Source organism: Rhipicephalus microplus, chromosome 1 (assembly GCF_043290135.1).
Source record: "Rhipicephalus microplus isolate Deutch F79 chromosome 1, USDA_Rmic, whole genome shotgun sequence".
Taxonomy (NCBI): domain Eukaryota; kingdom Metazoa; phylum Arthropoda; class Arachnida; order Ixodida; family Ixodidae; genus Rhipicephalus; species Rhipicephalus microplus.
In genome coordinates, this window is record NC_134700.1 from 246922697 (window position 1) to 246945912 (window position 23216).

The 23216-nt window shown below is 48.5% G+C and overlaps 1 protein-coding gene across 3 annotated transcripts in view; it reads left to right on the plus strand.

The window, feature by feature from the left end:
- The window catches only part of LOC119185259 (putative polypeptide N-acetylgalactosaminyltransferase 9), a 181887-nt gene that overhangs the window by 142192 nt on the left and 16479 nt on the right, over positions 1 to 23216 (plus strand). For 2 of the 3 annotated variants that reach the window (XM_037434349.2, XM_037434353.2), the window contains one exon: positions 22537 to 22795. In XM_037434349.2, coding sequence (XP_037290246.2) covers positions 22589 to 22795 — 207 coding nt within the window. In that variant the 5' untranslated portion in view covers positions 22537 to 22588. Of the gene's footprint in view, positions 1 to 19197; positions 19306 to 22536; positions 22796 to 23216 lie in introns of those variants that run through there. The other variant, XM_075892363.1, reaches the window with a different exon arrangement.

Below are 23216 nucleotides of genomic sequence, written 5' to 3' on the forward strand. Positions count from 1 at the left end.
CGAAAGACAGCGCGGCATCGATAGCTCGTTTACCTTCGTCGTGCCGAATCACGATGCGTGTAATACACGCCGCTCTTCCTGATTGCCACCGCACATCAATAGCCCGGGATGCCGTTCGATCGGCATGGATTGTCGCCTTTCGGAATGGGGACAAGTCGGCTGTCTGCACGGTCGATTATTAATGTGTACCGCACTGCGCGCGACGCGGCTGCACCGAGCGCGAACGTAAATACGTATACGAAAAAGCCGTGAGCTGTCGCTATCGCGGGGTGCAAACCGTTGCATTCCGTGTGATATGATCAATGAGCCGCCTGTATATATATATATATATATATATATATATATATATATATATATATATATATATATATATATATATATATATATATATATATATATATATATATATATATATATATATATATATATATATATATATATATATTGTACTGATCTCAGTTGCCACCGCGTAGCGCTTGCCTTCTCCCTCCCCCACCTCTATTTCTTTTTTCCCTCGCGCATGCAGTATACCTCAATCACGAATCACCAATCATGCTTAATCGGCCATGTTGACCGCGTGTATGTATAGAACATCGCGCACAAGCTGCTCCCATAATTCGCTCTGCCATTCGGGCACCCGAGTATGCATGTACAGTCTTAATCAGTATGAAAGGCAACGCTTCACTGGCGTATAGTGAGAAGTTCAATGCACTCCCCCCCCCTCCCCTTCCCATAAAAATATCTTGCTATACGCCCCTGGCTCATTGAGTTTGCGTTAGGCAGCGATTATTGTGATGTTCTGATCAGAATTCATTTGCGAGAATTACATTTCCTATTGAGCTTTTGATCTCGCTGACACTTTCGTGCTTGCCAAGACCGTGCGTATTCATGGCAGCACTTCGCGTAGCCAATTTAGTTTTCGACGCTGTCGTAACGTTATCTACACCCCAAAGGGGAGTCGAAATGGCCCTCCTCTTCAGCATTTCCTTTCCTTTCATACTGCCCTGCGTTGTACATACTATTTCGCTTGCGAACTTTGTTGTATCGACGGCTTTATCTTTTCACTATAGAAGCACCCTTCTCTTTCCGCGTCGTTCATCACACGACGTAAATGACGTAACAAAGGATGAACTCGCATTTTGACTCCCCTTGCGGGTACAGATAAATAATGACAGGGTCTAAAACTAAATTGCCTAGACGCGAACTGTCGCATGACTTTCAAAGGTTACTCAGTCAAAGAACTTTGTTTAGGTCCTCAGGGGCCTGAAGGAGGAGGAGGTTCGGCTTTCAAAGGTGCTTGCAAGTATATATATATATATATATATATATATATATATATATATATATATATATGTGTGTGTGTACACAGGTCATAAATCGCATAGCTCGGTCTGTCGCCGCACGCGTTGTCCTTGCGTAACCCAGGACTTTAAGGCGCATTCACACTTCAGAGGCGCGAAGAGAGCGTATATAAACGCCAGAGTGGCCGGCACACACGGGGATCGCGCGCGTCGAACGCGTTTAGGCCCAAACCTCATAAGCGCGAAAATGCACGCGACAGCGACGAGCGACGCTATGAGCGACGAAACAGGGCGTTCGCGCGACGTGTCGCGTGCTCGTTTTCGCGCGATCGCTCGGTTCTCCAGATTTGGAAACCGTCGCTCATCGCCCGGAAGTGCTGGGCTCAAGCAGCCAATAGCGAAAAACCGGAAAAGACGAAGACTACATAGGTGCACGTGACCCTGCCCGTGTCACGTATGCGCAACAAGAAATAACGCAATGTTTACGCATGTGCATATAAAAAAAGTGCTGCAAGGCATTCATAAACACTTTCCGTTTCATTACACAACAATATATCTTATTTTTAAATTGCATACCGCTCGCTACGCGGTTTTCTTGGTGCGAGTTGACGGCCTCATGCCAGCAACAGTGGAATTCGCTCGCCGAAGCCGTCGCGTGAATGAGGTTTGCCTGCGCTAGCGACTGATCGCGCGAAGCCGATCTACGTCGCGTCGCTCGTCGCTGTCGCGTGCATTTTCGCGCTTATGAGGTTTGGCCCTTACGTTTCGCCCCGCCGCGGTGGTCTAGTGGCTAAGGTACTCGGCTGCTGACCCGCAGGGCGCGGGATCAAATCCCGGCGGCTGCATTTCCGATGGAGGTGGAAATGTTGTAGGCCCGTGTACTCAGATTTGGGTGCACGTTAAAGAACCCCAGGTGGTCTAAATTTCCGGAGCCCTCCGCTACGGCGTCTCTCATAATCATATAGTGGTTTTGGGACGTTAAACCCCACATATCAATCAAATCAATCATGGCCCTTACGTTTGTTCTGCCCCCCCCCCCCCCCTTTCATGCTGCCACTTCTATAGTTCGCTCAATGTGGCCCATTTTCGATTGGCGTTTCATTTCGTACCGAATTCAAGTTGTGCATGGTACCTCGGAAAAGAAATACCTTCCACCTTTCAAGCTGTTGTTACAGGAGATGCACACCGTGGTACGGAGTCGCCCGCCTCTGCAAAATCGTGAAATATTAGGCACGCTGACTGAGTTCTGTTCGACAATATTAGTTCAAATCGGGCTGATGATGAGCTCGTCCTTGTTGAGGCTGTGAGATTTGTCGTGCAGACCGCGGATATAGATCGCGATTGCGCCGACTATAGAATCTCATCCGACCCCTTTTTGGTCACCGTTTTGAGTTTGCGACCGAGTGTTCAGTCGCGTGGCATATTTGTTATCCAGCGTTTCCAAATCCATCCGAGCTAACAAGCAAATAGTCATCACAAAATAAGCCCCATAAAAGAGGATATTTGACAAATTTCCCCCATTATTGAAACTATTTTAATTATGATAAAAAAAATGTCGCTCAAGTACGAAGGTGTGTTGAAAAGATCACAATTATTTCGTACAGGAAAAGTATAGGCGCAACTATGAATGAAAGCACACATGGTCTCCAAGGTAGTATCCATTTGGTTGAATGCACGTTTTCTAGGGTATGATTAAGGTTACTTGTTGATTCCCACAAAGTGTATATATGTTTGTCGTCAACACCATTAGCTCAGAGCCATCGACAAACGCGTTATTGATGAACGTGATGAACAGAAAAATAACGATACTACAAGCGACTCAGCGAAACAGGGAACCCTCTCCGCTTACTATAAGCGAAACTGGCAGTATACAGCTATTGTACAGCTTCCCCTGAAGTTGGAAAGAAAAGGCCTTCCTCTGTCGCGCGGCGAAACAGTCGAATCGCGGGCCGATTTTGTTCTTCAGATCGAGCTCGCTGCGCGGTTTTGCGGCCGCACAGGCGGCGAAGTGAGCGGATTTCTGATTTTGGGACGTTAAACCCCACAAATCAATCAATCAGCGGATTTCTGACGAGTTTTGCCACTGGCGCGCCCCCCTTCGAGGCCAATTGTGAACGCGTCTATTACTGAATGCGAGACAGGCACATCTTTTCTCGTTAACCGTTGATCTATACGACGACATGCAGGGAGACGCTTTGCGGCAGAACGTTTCATCTTATAAATTGGCTGCTACACATTCCAGCTGCAGGGCGTATCGCGACGCTGTCCCGTAAGACTGCATGGTAAAGAACAAACGGCCATAAACTGTATCACTTGAACTATATTATCTGTATAGCTCGCTGGATACATTGCATGATGAACTCGATTTGCGCAATGCACACGGGTTCACCATTTATACGCTCGGATATTAGTCGCGGACGGGCAATTCAATTTTAAAGGAGATCGCGCAATTGCGCTATACCCGTCCGTCCCTTTAGCGGGGCGCGCACCGTTGCGTATATACATTACTGCGGCGACCCGACCGCTCGTTATGGGACTCACACAATACACACTTGGCGCTCCTAATTGTTCGTGTCCCTGTTACCCTTTGTATACGCAGTTCGCGAACGGTTCATATATGAGCTCATGGCGCATCTGCGCCGCGGCAGGCAAAGAGAGCAGCAGAGTTTATTTACCCACGCGTGCGTGCGTGCGTGTGCGTGTGTGCGTGCGTGTGTGTGTGCGTGTGTGCGTGTGTGTGTGTGTGTGTGTGTGTGTGTGTGTGTGTGTGTGTGTGTGTGTGTGTGTGTGTGTGTGTGTGTGTGTGTGTGTGTGTGTGTGTGTGTGTGTGTGTGTGTGTGTCCGCGCGCGCTAGCGAATTAGGCGCTCAGACCCTGCTTAGCTCACGGCATTTACGACCGTTTGCGCTGCTCTTGCTTCTCGTATAGCGGGCGCGACGTTTCCAAGAAAGCTCGCGCTTCCCAATTTTTTCTCGGCAGTGAAATTTCGTTTTCGATGCGGTCTGTTCTTTCTTCGAAATGTCACCTGGAGGCTGCACGTCACGGCCGACGAGACGGAGTCGTGTGTCAACGGATCTGTTTAAATGTCAGCGCCCCGTCACAAAACTTTCCAGAGTCACTGGCTCGTACAAAAGTTGTTTCGTGTTATATGTCTTGTCACTCACTTTCTGTTGAAGTGTGCATGGCCGATGATTATAGGCTGATATACGACGCCGTGATGGTCTTGGTTGCGTTGGACCTATCCATTGCACGCGTACGTCACTTATGCACATGCATGCACCGCACGTCATCCACTTGACTGTTTGTACCGCGTTTTACATTCAAAGCAACAGTAAAAGGTGTTAATTCCACGTAAACCATCAGCATATGTTTCGGCGGTCTTCTCGTCGACATATGTCTTGGCCCTTTGGTTTACAGTAAAAATATTGTTTTGGGCCACTTGGTTCATCGCTGGAAGCATACACGAGTACAGCAGAAAGCAAGGATAGTGAAGGCACAAGAACACAGGACAGGTGCGGACTTCCTACTATATTTAAAAAAAAAGCTATAAGAACGTATGTAAATGTACACCCGGTTATTGCACTAAAAGTGGCAATACGCTACTGAAATGATGCCGCATTGGCTTTACCAGTTCTTTCTTTCTTTCTTTCTTTCTTTCTTTCTTTCTTTCTTTCTTTCTTTCTTTCTTTCTTTCTTTCTTTCTTTTTAACAAACCATATCGGGGCCTGATTCGACCACAACGACCACCATTTCTCGCTTCACGGACACGTTATAGGTACTTCGCGAACACGCAAAGAGAAAGAGTGAGAAGGTGTCAGATGTCCGAGTCTCGATACCCATGCAATTTGCAGTTCTGTGGGGCACCCTTGGTTACGCCGGCCATTCGCTACGCTTCCATCCAGCGACCACGGTTGCGGGTACCCTCACAAAAGTGGCTAGCTCTCCTTTTCACTGTCTTCTTTCACTCCCATTCATCTTTAACCCAGCACTGCAACGTGCTGAGTTGAAGATGCAGTACTATACAACATAGGTGTCTTCCGGTCCTCAAGCCACTATACCTCCCATCAGCTTGATGACCGTGAACGGGTCGGGCTATTTCACACCTTGATATCTACGCTTATGGTTGCATGCCGCTGTTTTCGTACGGGACGAAGCATTTGCCTTTCCGTCTTCCCGTGCTGCATAATGCGCTCGGTAATGCTCTCACCCCTGCCTTCTTTCTTGCTCGTGGCTTCGCGCCCTCATTTTCAAAGGTGGAGGCTCCTTTTGTTCCGAAGTTCTTTAGGGCCTTCGAAGTGTCCGAATGCACGCCGTGCTTTAGCGCGGGAAACCTTAGCGGCCGTATATAGTTGTCCGTCGAACTGCTTCTCTTGCAGTGTGTTCACGCAGTATAGAGAGTTTGCCTTGAGGCGATCTCAGTTTCGCGTGTACTACGCCTGCTGGGCGTCATCGTGGGTGGTCGTAAGCAGGATGTGGGACCAGAAACTCGTTCGCCATATACTTCAGCAATGACTACGTAACATACAAGATGCTCTCGGAGCGCTATGAATTCGTGACTCGCACTACGTAATTTGCTGGAAGACGGCGCACGATGACGATATGACCTCTGCCATACGCAGCCCATGCGTCTTGGTCGCGCACATACATTATTTTTTTGTACGTATACCAGGTTTCCTTGTTGTTGTTTTCCTTTTTTTTTTCTATTGCACTAGCCGTACGATGACCTCCCATCCCCCCACACACACTCACACAAACCGCAAAAAAAAAAAAAATCAATTCGGGGGATGTGCAAGCGGTGCACGCTCGCGAAAAATCAGAATGTTTTAGCGTGATTCGTATTGCGTCCCTCTGTTTCTTTTCATGGGACAGGGCCGGCAATGACACGCCGCATTTGTTTTTTTTTTCTACATATACTTGAAGCGTGCCACGTGTTGTCTACCATAAGAGATAAACCGGAGAGTCGTTTGGGCTCCATTGTCTTTCCGGAGCGGAAAAGCAAGTCCCTAAACGTGGCTTTCGGATAGCGTTATGCACGGATATATATATGGGAGTGGCACACCCTGCAACGTACCTTCCTAGTGTGGCAGCTTGGGCTAGTTGGTATGACATGACGATAGTTATAACGCGAGAACAGAACAATGAGACAGAGACAGTGTCCTTCGTGTCCTTCTTGTCTCTGCGTCGTCGTTCTGTTCTCGCGCTTTAACTATGTCGTACCTTTAAGCTTGCAAAGGATTTCCGTGCAGTATTGGCGGCTAAGTAAGTTCGTTAGTATAACATGTAGCCAACTTTTATATATATAGAACAGGCTTTATAAACACCTGGGCTGTCCGTCACGATTTTCTGCTGACGTAACCTTCTCCATGGTTTCCTGTCCCGTGCGTTCATGTTCAACCTATTTTCTCTTTTTTTTTTCGTTCTTTGATAGAAGCTCATGTTGGACGGGTTGGTAAACTTGCATATTGACGGATAAACAGCGTATGTATACGATCTCCGAAAAGGCGGAGAAGTAAAACGTGTGAGCCTTGTACGTCATGTTGTAGGTTATTATCCGTCGCCGTGTCGTCGCTCGCTTTTACTTTTCGTTTAGTTTGGTATGTGTGCCAGGCTCCCAGCGTCAGTTGAAAAAAAAAATGAGAAAAGAAAAAATTCGATGTGGAAAGAGAACTCGTTCATGTCAAATACGAAAGCGTGCTGGTTCGGCCATTTCCAGTCCACATTGGTTCTCTTTTAAGAGCCCCTACACCATGGCACCTAAACGGCGAAATTTATAGTTGACGTATGACAGTCCTGCGTGTGTCGACAACTAACGCGTAGTTGTGAAAATTTTCGCAAATGTGCCGTATAATAGCGAACTTAACACGCATTTAACCATCCAATAAACGCCCCCGCTCGTTTCGCTCTTTCCTTCGCTATAGATGCTCCGTTCGTCGGCTCGTCCCTCTTGGCCGAGTGCTTTTCCTCACTGTGTGTGGAGGGGAATGTGACGCCGCGACGAACGCTGAGAGGCCCGGATGGATGGATGAAAAACTTTATTATACATATTGCTGAATGGGTGGAGTCTGTAGTCCGGGATGCCATTGGCTTGCGCCCCGGTCCTTGCGCGGGCCACCAGGGCCTCTTGGACCCCCGGTCCGGGCTGGACACGGCGAGGCAAAGCCACCGTGGCTTTAGGAGAGGGAGGGGGCGACTCGTAGCGCTGCCGCGCTGGCATTGTTGGTGGTGACGGCATTCTGAACTCGATGTCCTCGTTTACTTGAAATGTTAAAAAAAATTGTCGAAAGTGCTCTTGTCAATGAAGGAAGTGCTACAGGGGCGGAGCTTCTTCACATACTACTATGCGAAGTTAGTCCGATATCTTGATTGATTTGTGGGGTTCAACGTCCCAAAACCACCATTTGATTATGAGAGACGCCGTAGTGGAGGACTCTGGAAATTTCGACCACCTGGGATTCTTTAACGTGCTCCCAAATCTGAGTACACGGGCCTACAACATTTCCGCCTCCATCGGAAATGCAGCCACCACAGCCGGGATTTGATCCCGCGACCTGCGGGTCAGCAGCCGAGTACCTTAGCCACTAGACCACCGTGGCGGGGCGTCAGTCCGATATCTTGTGTTTCGAACCATCACTGTGAGCGTTTCATATCGACGCAGACGCCGCTTGGCCTCCAAAGTGCACGTAAAAGGTGCGGCTTTCTCACGCGTTCGAAAATGCGATCACACACCAAATCAATTAGAACAAATACAAATGTCTCACTGGTGTGAGCGACGTCCTGTGAGCTACGTGCATAAAGTTGAAATAAGGGCACACTTTTAGGACTATTCATCAGCGCCAGTATACGCGCGATTTGGCTCTTAACCGCATTGCCAAGAAACGTTGTCCGCGAGTATAAGTAAGCTCACGAAAACGCGAAAAACCCACGTGGTTCTTTCTAATGCGTTTGCCTAAGACGATCGATCGGAGGCCGAGGGCCATACATTTCTGTTCAGTCGATTGTAATGATTTGTTCGTATTGATTCGATACATGTATGTTAGCCTTTTCTTTTACATTTTTTACCCCGTGAGAAGTGTTTTTGCGGTTTACTTCGTACTCCGTTTTTATACTCCCAACAGTCCCTGCATGCAAGCCAGACTGCAGTTATGTGATAATGAAAAATAAATGTAGCAAACGCTTTCGGGGCCCGCATGCACGCGCGTCAGCCGAACGTCTGCGTGCATTTTTGCCGGGCCTGACGAGACCGTCGGGAAAAGCGTATAATCCCTCGAACGCGGAGCTTATCGGGCACGACGCTTGCATGCGGCAACCAAATCGCGTGCGTCGGCATGTCCCTGCTTAATACCCAACATTCTTTGAGCCGGCTGTCACAGCTTGAACATAAAAACGAACGTCTATGTTCTCTTTCATCGAGAAGTGCACGACTGCGGCACTTTCGCATACGCGTGTGTCGTATAGCCGTGTAGGTATACAATCAGTTCTGCGAATCGGCGCCGAATCGCGAGGCGGCGTTGATTGGACGGAGCTGTCAGTTTGTGCAAGCGAGTTCGGTGCCGCTGCATGAAGGTCTCGCTTACACAAAGAGGTGACGATCCTTAATTACTAATCGACATACGCGATACTTTGTTTTATTGCGCGACGCTTATCGGAGTAAAGACAAAAGTTGCCAAGTCTATACGTGTCCGTCCCATATAGACGTCTTCGAATAATCACGAAGAAGCGAGCATATATAGAATCTCCTTGCGTCCGTACCACTTCATCGGCCCAATTATGTCCACTGTTAATCCTGCTGCTTCGCCACAGCCAAACACACATCACTGTTGGCCAGCGCATGCATGTCAGTTGCGTGCTTCTCAAGAAAAACGCTTCCGCCTCGTTTAATGGAAACCCCGCGGCTGCTGTGCGGTTCCCTCGCTCTGCTCTTCTATTATAAGAAGCAGCGTGCATATACAGACAGTTCTCGATGTGCGCCATTCGCCTGGCTCCTCCGTTCGTGCCGACGAACCTCCATCGGCAGCGCAAATAATTCCTGCTCCCGCGGTTGATTACTATACACGCTCGCAGTCGTCTTCGCCAGGCCGCACTGATTTGTCGTCATCGGGAGCTCGCTGATTGAGTTCGCTTCGCGCCGCTCTTGCTGCTGCTATACGTAATGCGTTCATTATTGTTTTTGTTTTCCTTTTCTGTCTGCCCCGATTGGCACGACGAGGTCGTGTGTGGAGGCGCGCGTATACAAAACATCCCGGCGCGTAATTCTCCGTTGGTTCTTTTTGTTTTCTTTCTTTCACGCAGTCTTGCCACAACCATTCCATTCCAGCAACGTGGAAAAGACTGGCGTCGGCGATATATATATACACAGACATACCCGTATGGTATAACGAACCCGAAATAGCATCCTCGAGAACCTCTCTATATAGCGAAAGCGCAGTGAACAGTCTGTTGACTTCGTGTCGCTGTGATTGCATGTATAATAAATAGTGACTTTTTTTTTTTGTTCTCGCTCATCGCATTATATATATAGGCTCGACTCTGGCAGTCTAGGCGTGTAGAACACGACAAAAGCTCCAGTATTTACCGCCTTGGTATACCACGTACTGTACGTGACGCCAGAAAATGCACCGCGTTCGCTGCAATGGCCGCCAGCGGCGCTAACTTTTCCAGTGTTAAACGTATACGTGCGCACATGAACAGTATCGAAGTTATTGATATGACAGCCGTCACCTGCGCTCGAGTAGAGTATATACCACGTATATCATGCCGAGCTGGTGGGTTCATCGACGCCGTTGAACTGTAATATCGTTTTAGAAAAGAAAGTTGACCTTGCAGGCATAAAGCGAAACGAACAACACGCACGTCGACTTTTTAAAAAAATGTCAAGAAAGGTGCAAAAGAAGACAAAATTTATCACACTGCGCATGCTTCGCGTCTCCGTTTTCCGCCGGTACATGTTTTTTGATAATAGTTCGCGCTCAAAGTGTGTTGTATATAGGCTATACGCACTTTGAGCGAGTGACAATTGACAAATGTCGCGTGCGGCGCTTCTTCGTTGACGCCTACGCTGTGCTATGTATACAGCACGGGTGGCTCGTGCACCCTGTGCTGCAGCATACGTAAGGACATTTTGAGAATCGGCTACTTCAAGCACGTCCCAGTGCGCGACGTGCCATCTGCGCATGCGCGACTGTCCGGCTCTTCCTCGCCCCTTCGCTTTGCCGACGCGTTTCCCATATACCGAGATCGACGTCTGCAGATCGTGCCTGCCGCCGCCGCAGCTGTCGAAGGCGCATGCAGATGGGAACCGCGCGTTCCCATAACTTATGCGCCTGCTGCTTTCGTCTTCCGTGGCCTTGGCTGTCTCCCTCGTTCCTTCTTCGCCGTCTGAACCTCCGTCGCCGAAATCTGCATCGCACTTTCACTCGCATCCGGCCGCACGGTCTCGACCCGCGTCTGCAGCGCATACTTGTGGTCGTCCCTGTGCGTAGCGGCGCAACAGGTGGCTGCATGCATTATGTATACATGCACACGTCGTCCCTCTTGGAGTGCGTCGCGGTCCATTTTTCGGACGGACAGGCGAAAGGTCCGCGGCGATAAAGAACCGAATGTTGTGTGTGTGTGTGTACGCTCACGGAGCTGCCAAGTGTAGCCTTTCTTTCCAAACGTATTATTCTCCCACACAAACATTTCTTTATGTAAACGAATGTAAGGGCTATCAGTGTGCTCTGTTTCCCGTGCCGCGTAATACTGAAAGCGGCGAACTTTCAACAGTAGCAATGTCTAGTGCTGCTTTCTAAAGAAGGTGAGGAGGAGGAGGGGGGGGGAATGTAGCAGTTGCTTGTTCTTAAAACAGGGCTCTCACTGTTGGGTTGCAGCCTCTTCATTCTTGACAAGCAAACACGCGCTTTCGGCACTGTCTGCTATATATAGTCTACACCGGAAAGCTCGCCAAATCAAAGCTCGTTCGTCAGTGATGCTCTCTGGATGATGCTCTCTGGAAAGCTTTCAAAGACCGATTTTTTTACAATTCTACGATCGCTCCCATTAATACCGGTGAAATGCGTGCCGTCGCTTGTTGGGAAAGAAAAAAAAAGGCGAGCATCTAGCCCGCAGCCCTTGAAGGTGCGCGGCTAAACGCCCCATCGGAGAAAATAGAACGGCATGATAGAAGAGCGAGAAGACGGTCGAATTAGTGATCGACTCAGCTGCCACGTGCATTGTTATCCTTTCTTTCTGGTGGGTACGACAGTTGCGCCAGGATTTTGACAGTGTAGAAGAAAATTAATCAGCTGTTTACTTTTTTGTCTTGCCTCTACTCGTACTATGGCAACGCCGAAGTATTATGACGTGTGCGTGACACATGCGACGACCCTGTTGCCTCCCCCCCCCCCCTTTTTTTTTTCTTCCTTCGTTCGCGCTGTTCTTGAGCGTGATAACGTTTAAGCAAGCGTTCGCCTCTGCGAAGTGATTCAGGGAAGTTGCCCTTGTATGCGCCACGTATACTGCACTATACGAGTACGCGTGCACGGTGGCGCGGCCTGCAGTCGTGACGGCGTGGGTGTTTCGCAGGCTTCTTCATCGCGTAGTGTGCGGCTTGGCTTTGGCGCGCTTGTCGCAACGCGTTCGCGCAAGCAGTGCCGTGGTGTGCAAGGTGGCGCCGAGATCATCATGCATTCCGTCTCGGCTGTACACGCTTGACTTTTCACGTATCCGCCGCTGCAACACTCTCTGCTCGACGTCTCCCACGATGCCGCGCGAATCTGCAAGCGGCACGCTTGTGTGTGTGTCTGTGTGTGTGTGTGCGTGTGCGTGTGTGTGTGTGTGTGTGTGTGTGTGTGTGTGTGTGTGTGTGTGCGCGTGCGCGCCTTGTGTACATGCGTATAGTAGTGCCTCGCATGCCGTCGCCAGGAATCGCATAATGACGCGACGCTCTTCTCGGTAAGAGAACTTGGGGGATGTCGGTGGGGCTTCGGTCTAATGAGTATACCGACTCCGTCGGGAAGTGGAGACGCCACCACGCAGGTTGACATCCTTGGTTTAGAAACATTGTCTGCCGCTTAGGTCAGTGTTTTCGCATTCCCCAACTGTTCAAGTAATTAATGAGCGTCCGCCTCGAATGGCGGACGTACTGGATTCGATTTCGGGGCACACGCCGGCTTGTATAATGAGTCCCCATGTGGCGCTCGGTGGCGTCGGTATGCCCGCAAGCCTGGATCTGAGTCTTTAAACTATATATAACGAATATTTGAAGTTATATAATTTTTTTCGAGTGCGTAACGATGGATACGTCATAAATCGTGTCGCCCACAACTTTCTCAGCAACTACCCTGAAGGTTGTTTTTAGAAAGGTAATTACCATTTTAATTAGTCATCTCAAGATTAACCTTATTAACGGCAAAGTATTTCCGCATTGCCGAAGCGTTTGTTTGTGAAAACAAGATGCTATGCTGTCATGACATCTTTGTAAAGAATGTCACTGTAGAAATAAAAAGAAATCACTATACAGAACACCGAAGTACCCGCTGGAAAGACTGTCAGCCACTGGGTATAGCGAGAGCAGACTGTCTGTCTGTCGGCCATTTTGTGCTGCGTTGGTGTCAGTAATGCCCATAATCTCCTGGCGTTGCTGCTCCAAGGGCGATTGAAAGCAGCAAGGTCTGTGGTTCTGATTGGCTGACGGTGCTTTCACTGCGCGACTTGTGGAACTTAGATATCGGCCTGATTCTGCACGTTAATGGCAAACCAGGGGTATCGCTCAACCGATCACTACGTAGCCACGAGCGCTATGACTCGGTCTTGATTGAGGCTCACTGAGTCGGTTTTCATTCCATTTCCTCGTTTATTACGCGCTCGTGTGTGCAAGCTTTTGTAGAATTGATGGAGGCATAATGTTTTACGTGCCAAAGCCATGATATGACTATGAGAAACGTCTTACCGGAGGGCTTCGGAAATTTCGACCACCTGGGATTCTTAAACGTACGCGTCGGTCTCTAGCATTTTCTTCTCCATCGAAAATGCGACCGCCGCGGCCGTTGTCGAACCTGCGACCATCAGGCCAGCTGCCGAGCGCCTTAACCACTTCACCACGGCGGCTGGCTTTAGACATGGTGGCCTTTGCTTCGCGATGATGGAGCCCGTTGCGCATGGCTTTTTTTTTTCTTTTCGCCGAATGTGATACAGGCTGCGTCGTCAAAAAAAAAAAAAATGCTGAAACGGAGCTTATATGCGGGAGACGCACGAAAGCAGAGCGCGTTTGCTCACCTAAAGCTGGCTTCTCTCGTTTCTTCTGATGTAATGCGGGAAAGCCACACAAAGTTGATTTGATTTTGATTGATATGTGGGGTTTAACGTCCCAAAACCACTATATGATTATGAGCGACGCCGTAGTGGAGGGCTCCGGAAATTTTGACCACCTGGTGTTCTTTAACGTGCACCCAAATCTGAGCACACGGGCCTACAACATTTCCGCCTCCATCGGAAATGCAGCCGCCGCAGCCGGGATTCGAACCCGCGCCCTGCGGGTCAGCAGCCGAGTACCTTAGCCACTAGACCACCGCGGCGGGGCAGCCACACAAAGTTTTGTGTTAAATTGAGCAAGTTGCGAAAACCGGTTATGCGAGTTGTTGCGTCTCGCACGCGCGTGTGACAGGGGAGAAAGTAATAACAGGTTGAAAATTTTTTATCTTTAGCATTTTTTGTAAAAGCTTTCGCGGTGACACCTTCGTGGTGCGCTGCGCCCTGACCGTAAGTGGTTGACCTTCGCAAAACTGCCTTCAAGAGAGCACTTCTATTCACCGCATTTTAGGGGCGAAGCTCTTTATTGCATCACTCATCGATCGGCGTCGCTCAATACGGCGTACCACCTCAGTAGCGTCTCCCTTATAATTCAGTAGATGGCGATGTCCCATAGAGATGCATGCAAACTGCAGTTGTGTGACGACATACTAGATGGCGCTGCTGCCCCATAGAGACACTCGCAATATTGCGGTTGGGTGAATGTACATACACTACATGGCATTGGAGGTGCAGTTGCTTTCCAACTGGTTGCTGTGCGGCGGTTATCTCTCACTCTTCTGGGTCGTCGCCGTACGTGGAGGTGTGCGCTTGCCGGATCGTGCTTGGCTGGACGCATGGATTTACGCACGGACGGACGGACGCTTCGCCCCACTCATCATTCACTCCGTGGATATGCTGCGATTTTTCGTTCCTAGGTTCAGATGTGGCGCGCGTGTGAATCTTCGAGGATATACGATTTCATTGAAAGATGTCCCGATCAAATAAAAATAGTTAGGAAGTAGAATAGCAAGGAGCCATTTCTGAAGGCGCTTTGGTGCGAGCATTACGGTCTTTCGGTAAGGTCACATTTGGAAAGCATCGGCGACAATGTCGATAAAGCCACTGGTCATACTTCAACACATGCTACATTTACCGCCTTTATTCACTGTAGTAACCACACACATGCAGTAACTACGCACACAGTTCTTATACGAGATACTGCGACTGCTTGGTCGTTCAGGCCCGATTCGCGACATGGATCCATTTATTTGCTTGATTGATTGATTGGTGAGGTTTAACGTCCCAAAACCACAAATTGATTATGAGAGACGCCGTAGTGGAGGGCTCCGGAAATTTCGACCACCTGGGGTTCTTTAACGTGCACCCAAATCTGAGCACACGGGCCTACAATATCTTTGCCTCCATCGGAAATGCAGCCGCCGCAGCCGAGATTCGATCCCGCGACCTGCGGGTCAGCAGCCGAGTACCTTAGCCACTAGACCACCGCGGCGGGGCGGCTAACCATTTATTTGCTTGCGCAGGTATGAACGTAAAGTGGGAATCCTGGGAGAAAAAAAATAGAGCTCGCGATTTGAAGACCACAACGATAATAGATGTCGCGATTCTATAGATTACGTCTCATATGTGCGGTAGACGAGACGAAGGCTACACAGCGCAAAGTTATAATGATAACGGTGGTATATATCAAGTGCTGACATTGCATGATGAAAGACCACTCTTCGCGCGGTCGTGTTGCGCGTGATCAGTGCCGACTCGCACAGCAGGAGTACTTTTGTTGACGAACAACATACGATTCCGAGGCATTGCGTGGAATTGTCATAGACGCAGCTTGCGTATTATGCATGTTACGTGAGATCGGGGTTATACGAGCGCCTGGCTGATAGACGCAACCGTCGCCTCGACCCACACGCGCCACAGTCGCTCGCTCGCTCCAGCCGCCTCGTCTGCTGCCGAGAAAAGGTTGGCAAGCTGATGATGTGTATTCTATACAGAGCACTTACTTGACGCCTTATCTCAAGTAAACGCAACATGTTTGCATAGGTGCACACTGAATGGGGAATAAAGTCTGAAGACTCACATACATACATACATACATACATACATACATACATACATACATACATACATACATACATACATACATACATACATACATACGTACGTACATACATGCATACATGCATGCATACATGCATGCATGCATACATGCATGCATGCATGCATACATGCATGCATGCATGCATACATACATACATACATACATACATACATACATACATACATACATACGTACATACGTACATACACACATACATACATACATACATACATACATACATACATACAAACATACGTACATACATACATACATACATACATACATACATACATACGTACACACATACATACATACATACATACATACATACATACGTACGTACATACATACATACATACATACATACATACATACATACATACATACATACGTACGTACATACATACATACATACATACATACGTACGTACGTACGTACGTACGTACGTACATACGTACATACATACATACATACATACATACATACATACATACATACATACATACATACATACATACATACATACATACATACATACATACATACATACATACATACATACATACATACATACATACATAGACAGGGGCCGATGATCGTCACTTTAGCCTGCGATTATTTTTTCTTGAATTTTTATTCCCGCCTTTCGTAATCGGCTGCTTCAGCAATTTTTCTCCCGCTTTGTCCGTATCCGGAACGCCGTCGATGCTTCAAGAAGGTAACAAATGAAGCAAAGCGACGCGACTGTACCTCCAGCCTGTTATTGTCTTCTAGTGCCATGAAGCCCGCTCACGCACATATGCACTGTGAATGCCTAGAAATGTCTGAAAGTTTGTAGGAAGTTCGTTCGAAAAGCAGTGTCTGCTGGTGTTCGGACGCGTATACAGCCATCCACACCTGAGAAGATGAGCGCGAGCCTCTCTTTCCCTCGAATGTGTCTCACCGTCCTGACGCCTCTTTGAAAACCACCTGCAGTCGCCGTCTCTATGATATCGAACGGCACCCGATCAAGGTTCCGTGAACCGCTCTCTCGAGTCTTCGTCGTGCGGCTGCCGCGCGGTCGCCACATCGGCCGTGTCCTGGCCGAGATGACGTCCGCGAATGGCGGGCCGGTTTCGACGGACTCGGTCACGTCTCGTTAGCTAGACTGGCTGGCCCCGTTGTTATGCATATTGCTCCGGTCGCACCCTTTTTCTGCCACGACGGCCGAAGGTCACCGGGCTTAAATCGAGGGCTTTTCCAAGTGCGGCAGTATGCGTAGTTGAGCGGTGAAGGACAGCCTGTGAACGGCTGCACATGACGCTTGTACGACGTAACCGGTAGTCATTACTCCACTTGTAAGGGATGCGTAAAACAGATCCCTTTACATGCAGGTGGAAACTCTGAGGCGGTAGAGCACTGCTTGATTTGGTTTGGGGCATGGGGGAGGGGGCTTTTTTCGCACTTTCGTGCCAACGCCCATAGCTGGAAGCCAACAATAATCACTGCAAGAGTACCAGATGAATGAAGGTTCCTCTTTTCGCATGTAAAATAGCCACACTTTCTCCACTGTAAAGATTTACCATCGCCGAACGAATCAGTGGCGCTGCATGCATGCGCTTCAGTGAAGTACAGCTGGCCCTCCTCACACGCCAGCCTCGTGTCACGACTGCTGCTGCTCCGCGCGTGCCAACGGGGCGGATGCATTTCCGGACGTGGAGCTCACGGCGCGCCTTCTTCGTGTGCTTTGAGAAGTCTCGATGGCAGATTGGGAGCAGGCACACTTGTAGCGCCTGATGGGCGGATCATCTGCCGCGACAGGCGGCGCAGTGCTGGTCTTTTTCGACAGTGGCCACACGGCGCGTTCCAGATACGGCGTGCGTAGAGACGGCTGCACAGCGGACCGCGTCCTTGATGTTTGCCGGCGAAAAGCGTACGTTCTATAGACGCTCGTGGCAACGCGCCGCTGTCGCCCCTGCTGCCATCGTATACTGAGCGGACGTTTCTACTGTTACAGGAAACGCGGGCGCACGCAGCGTATAGATCAGAAGAGCGGACGTTCGCGAAGGGACCCCCTTCTATATCGGGCGACGGTATTCTGTCCTCACGTCTTCGCGGTTCTTCAGGCACAGATAGACCTCCTCGTTTTAATGTCTTGACTTGCGTTCGTACTTTATCTCGCGCCGATAGAACAATTCTCTGGCAGATGTTTCATGCTTGCGATTTAAGGGCACGTGCGCTGCTTATAGGGTCGCACACAATCTATGGCGAGCTGAAAAGCCAGAACAAAAGCTCGTGAGAAATATACCATAAAGTAAAACGCGTAAGCACGCGACACGCAGATATGTGACATTTGTGCGACGCGAACATGTATTTGTCCTTTGCTGCCTTTGGGACGCTTCTCGATTTTTACGCGCATCGTAAGTGTGCGCCGACGAAACGCGACCAACACGTGACCTCATGCCAGTCGAATGTTTTCCATGCCGGGGGTGCACGTCCGCCTGCTGTCTTCCCGTTTTGAACGTCCACGCTGCCCAAAGAAAGCTGCTCTGGCCGTGTGCTGAAGGAAAGCGCGCATGCTGTGTGGGGCCGCGAAGGTGATCTGACCTGTTAGAGGGCGCGTTCGCCTGACGTTTCGCCACTGCCCGAGTTCTCTGTGCGTTTATTGCAGGCTTGCCGCTGCTTCTTTAAGGCCGGCCTTCACAGTGTGTGCGATCTGCGTGATTTTAAGTGCCTCAGCCAGAGGAAACGAGTTGGTCAGCTGTTGCCGTCGTCGCGCTGCCGTGATCGCCTTGTGATCAGTGCCATTTCCATTGACCACATCACGTTTCGTCATCATAGCTCCGTCATCGACATCATGCTTCGACGGCATTGGTTCGAATCGAATTTTGCTTGCCACGCAAACTATTCACTTACTTTATAGCAGTCATTTTGTGTGGTTTCTGCGACAACTTTTTTTTTAGGGGCGAAGCTCCTTAAGGCGTGGGCTGTGCGTCCCCTGTATGTAGCCACCTCTCGTTTAGTTCTTGCAGTGTCCACTAGATGGCGGTACCGTCTCCTGTATGTCGCCTCCTCTCGTTTAGTTCTTGCAGTGTTCACTAGATGGCGGCACCGTCTCCTGCATGTAGCCACCTCTCGTTTAGTTCTTTCAGTGCTCACTAGATGGCGGGACTTGTAGCTGATGATGAAAAGATGCAAGATGTTATAAACTAGACGGCGGTACTTGTAGTTGATGATGAAAGATGCGAGATGTTATAAAATAGGAAAGATGTCACATATGGCACGTGTCATTGGTGGAAGGCAATCGTTCGATTTAGTGCGGCGACGTACGCTAGGGGGAGCATTGTAATAAAATCGAGTAGGCAAAATGTACGGAAGATTCATGGTTTACCAGGTTTTCCTCCAGAGCTTCGCCCACTCATCATCATTCACTTCGTGGATATGGCGGCACTTTTTTAACGTATTGCCGCTGTCACTCACGTGGGCGACGCTGTGAGCGTAAAAGAAGACGAAGTGCCGTGCCGCCTTTTCGGTGAGATTTTTCTGCGTCTACGAGAAGAAGAAGCAGCGTAGCGGGCGGAAGGCGTCAAGACGTCATCGCGACGGCCCCCTTTCGTCCTGTTACAACTCGCAACAAAGGTAGGCACGGCCATCCTCTCGTAACGCGGTCCGATTCTTTCCTCGCCGTTGCGCCTGCAACACTCTGTGCACACGCGCTGGTCTGTTGTGCATCCGTGGTCCGTCTCAGCTTAAGCACTGCAAGCTCTTTAGTACCACCAGAGTCCTTCTTTAGTAGTAGAAGGACGAACCGCCGCCGTCAGCCTTATCTGCATGCTGCGAGCGTCGGATCTCAATCGCAGCCCAACAGCAGTTACTCGTTAAGAACTGTATATAGTAAATGTGCTGTGCGATACTAATATACATTTCCAGAGGAAAAGCGTTTTTTTTTTTCATTCTTTCGTTAGATTCTTCTAGAAGTATAAGCAAACGGCTGACACGTCAATTCAATAATGCATACTTCGTCAAGAAACAAAAGACGTTTGCGTCACTGATAGCTCCATAAGATAATGAGAGCAATTTCTCGCACGGGCGTCGATGAATTTGCGGTTTGTGTCGCATAAATCCGAGTTTTCAATAAAATTCAGTCGCAAGTCTGCGCCCCTCCTCCTCGTTCACTTCCTTGCGCGGGTTTTCATCGCGCGGAACCTTGTTAAATAATTATGCCACGTCAACCTTGGCTTACCATTTCTTGTGTACAGCAGTTGTAACTCGACGATATCGGATGACATTTCTACGTACGCTGTCGCCAGAGATAGCGTGCGAGCTTGAGGAGCTCGCACGCTATCTGCGAGAGTGGGCGGTGGCAGGTGGGCTTTCCGATCACACGTGTGTACATGCATGCGTGACCGCCCTCGCTTGAGGAGCTAGCCACAGGTGCATACGCGACGGCGGTACCGGACCAGTGGTACCCGCCACGTTGAAATGGGTTATTGTTAGGGCTAAATCGGCTTCAGCCTAGTGAAGTATAAATATTTGAAAATCGACCGTCGATAGCATCGATATAATTTTTTAAAACTATCGATAGTGTAAAAAGATCAATAGTACTAATATATATATATATATATATATATATATATATATATATATATATATATATATATATATATATATATATATATATATATATATATATATTACCGACGTTGCCATTAATAGTGCTGTGGATAATTATGCTGTTGTTGGCTGACGATATATTGCCAATCAGCAATACTCGGCTTACTTAATTTATTAATTTCTTTGTGAAATAAAAATTATTTTAGTAGTAGAAATTCGAGAATACGTGAATTCATCAATTCATATTGAAAACTGACCATGTTCACCTTACAACGAAAACAACTTAGTTCTTGATACCATTATTTTGAAATCGCTAGATGCAATAGAAATTTGAAGCCGAGCAGTATACCGCTAAATGTGACGATCCCACTTTATGTACGCCTGAATAATTCAACTTAATTGATAAATGTATCTCTCGACGTGCCATAACCACCTGCGTTTATTATTTCTTTTTCTTCTTATGTGCGTTAGCACCTAGCGAAATCGTTTCACGATGAGCCAACCTGAAGTTGAGTGCAATACACGGGATCATCACATCGTCGACGTTTCTGGTTCTGGAGACTTCGGACTCTGTATTCGGGATCGGCTGTAGTCCTCCGTTGTCGATCCCGTCCGCTGATTGATATGTGGGGTGTAACGTCCCGAAAGCCACCCTATGATTATGAGAGACGCTGTAGTGGAAGGCTCTGGAAATTTCGACCACCTGGGGTTCAAATCTGAGCACACGGGCGTACAGCATTTTTGCCTTCTTGGTAGGGTCGGACAGATCACGGCTAGCTTAAACAGCTTCACTGTTGAAAGGAGGTAGTTCAAGTTAAGAGCCTTATAAGATGCATATGATATTGGAGCATTAATTTAGGAAAGATAAAAAGCCAATTGGCTGTCAACGTAATTATTGAAAATTAATGGAATGAATTCATAGTGATGATGTTTTTTAGTGTCTTGTACCGTCAAAACGGCATATACTGACCACAGAACACTCTTGATATACTCATTAGTGCACTAATCTCTCAGTAAAATTGAGGGGAGGGCGCTGACCTCACTCTTTAGTGTGCACCTCGCGTCGCGCGCGCGCGCTCGGTACTTTTCCTTTTGCTTTTTTTTTTGTCACACTGGCTCTGCGTGGACATCAGCACCAGGTGGCATGTGGCGCACGCTTCAAGGCTTCGAGCAACGCTCCGTTTTCCTGCGCCTCGCGGTGCCCTCTCTGCGCTTTCTCCCGTTTCAACTGCGGGTGTGTTCAAAGTCGGGCGCATCGTCAGTTGCTGCTTTGAGTGTGATACGCGAGAACATACGCCCCTTCCTCCGGGAACAGTGGAAGTGAATGATGGCGAACAAAGTCGGTCCTGGCGGTTTGTGTTTGCACACTGAAGCAGTTACGAATGTCAATAACCAAAAGTTAACCTAAGGTCTACCCAAGGGAACCAAGTGCTAGGGGCTGGCGCCATCAAATTTAAGACGAAATTGGCCAGAATGAATGTGCGATTATCTAATCCCGATGGAAATGAAGAGTCCATGAATATCGCCCATTCTGTCAATGGGATCTGAGCCCACAACCTTTGAATTACGTGATCGACGCTTTACCAGTTGAGCAACTATAGAAGCCGCTTCCCCTTCCGTTTTGTATTGTATTTCTGCGCACGTAATCCCTGGTAGTTTTATTAGCCAGCACCGCTGATTAGTGGAAGCAAGTCTGGAACATTCTTTTTTTGCCAGAAGGCGTCTCATGGCACATGATTTTTGCTTGAGGCAGCATCTGACCAGTAGAACCTCAATTGCTAACCTAAGCCAGCAAGTCTGTCATAGCGAAAGTTGCAGGCTGCCCTCCCCTCAATAAAGAGCCTGTAACCCTTGATCCTGGATGAAAAGTTGTTTGTTAAACACAGTTTGTTACTTGGTGTCTTTCTGTAGAAATCGAGCATGAATTTACCAGCGGAATGTGGCATGGGCGTTTTCCTGTGACAGCAACGCGAGTCAAGTTGTTATCGTCACCCTTTCATCCTTTATGTTAGATCAGCAACATATTAAAGTGTTGTAAAGACGTTGGCAAAGTGCAGGTGCTTGTTATGATGCATAGGCTCCCGAAGAGCTATTCACTGGAGCTTCTTCATCCAGTATACTTGAATTGCAATATCGCGTGGTGAAATAAGTGTTGAATCAAGAGACGATTGCACTTTGCATGAAAAATCAATCGAAGGAATTGATGAACGGCGTTTGAGATTGCATCAACCTTTTTCTCTTTCTTGTCCTTGACAGGCAGGCGGCCCGAGGAGAGAGGTGGTAGCGGGCCCCAGCTAGAGCCGTCATCATGTGGCTGCTTCCGAGGCGGCGCGGCCTTATTGTCAAGGTCCTGCTGGTCGTGCCGGTCACCTGGCTTGTCATCACGCTCCTGCTGACCTACACGGACAGGGTTCAGACGCCTCAAAATAGGGTGGCATTTGAACCGGGGGCTCTACAGCAGCAGCAGCAGCAGCAGCAACAAAAGCAACAGCAGGATCAACCACACAGGCCACAGGTAGGGAAAGTGTGACGGTTGCATCATCCACCAGGGGAAGGAGTATGTGGTGCTACAAAGAGCCAAACACTCACCTCCTCCTTTTGGTTTTCTGCAGTGAATGGCCAGGTAGCCACAACTATGATGATTTGTCACACTTATTTCATATCGAATCGTACAGAACGTGCTGTTCATACTTTATTTTTTCTTGTTACATTTTATGGAAAACCAGGTGACCATGGTATAACTTCGTGCAACATTTTCTTGCTATACATCAGACCAGGCCCGTAACCAGGATTTTTTTCCCGGCGGGCGGCGGAGGGGGGGCACTTGTCGAAGGCTTTGAAAAACACCTATTTTTATTATTTTTCCTCGGTAAAACACCCTATTCCGTCCAAAATCTGGGGGAAAAAAGGTTAGCCCCTCCCCCTCCCCTCCTCTG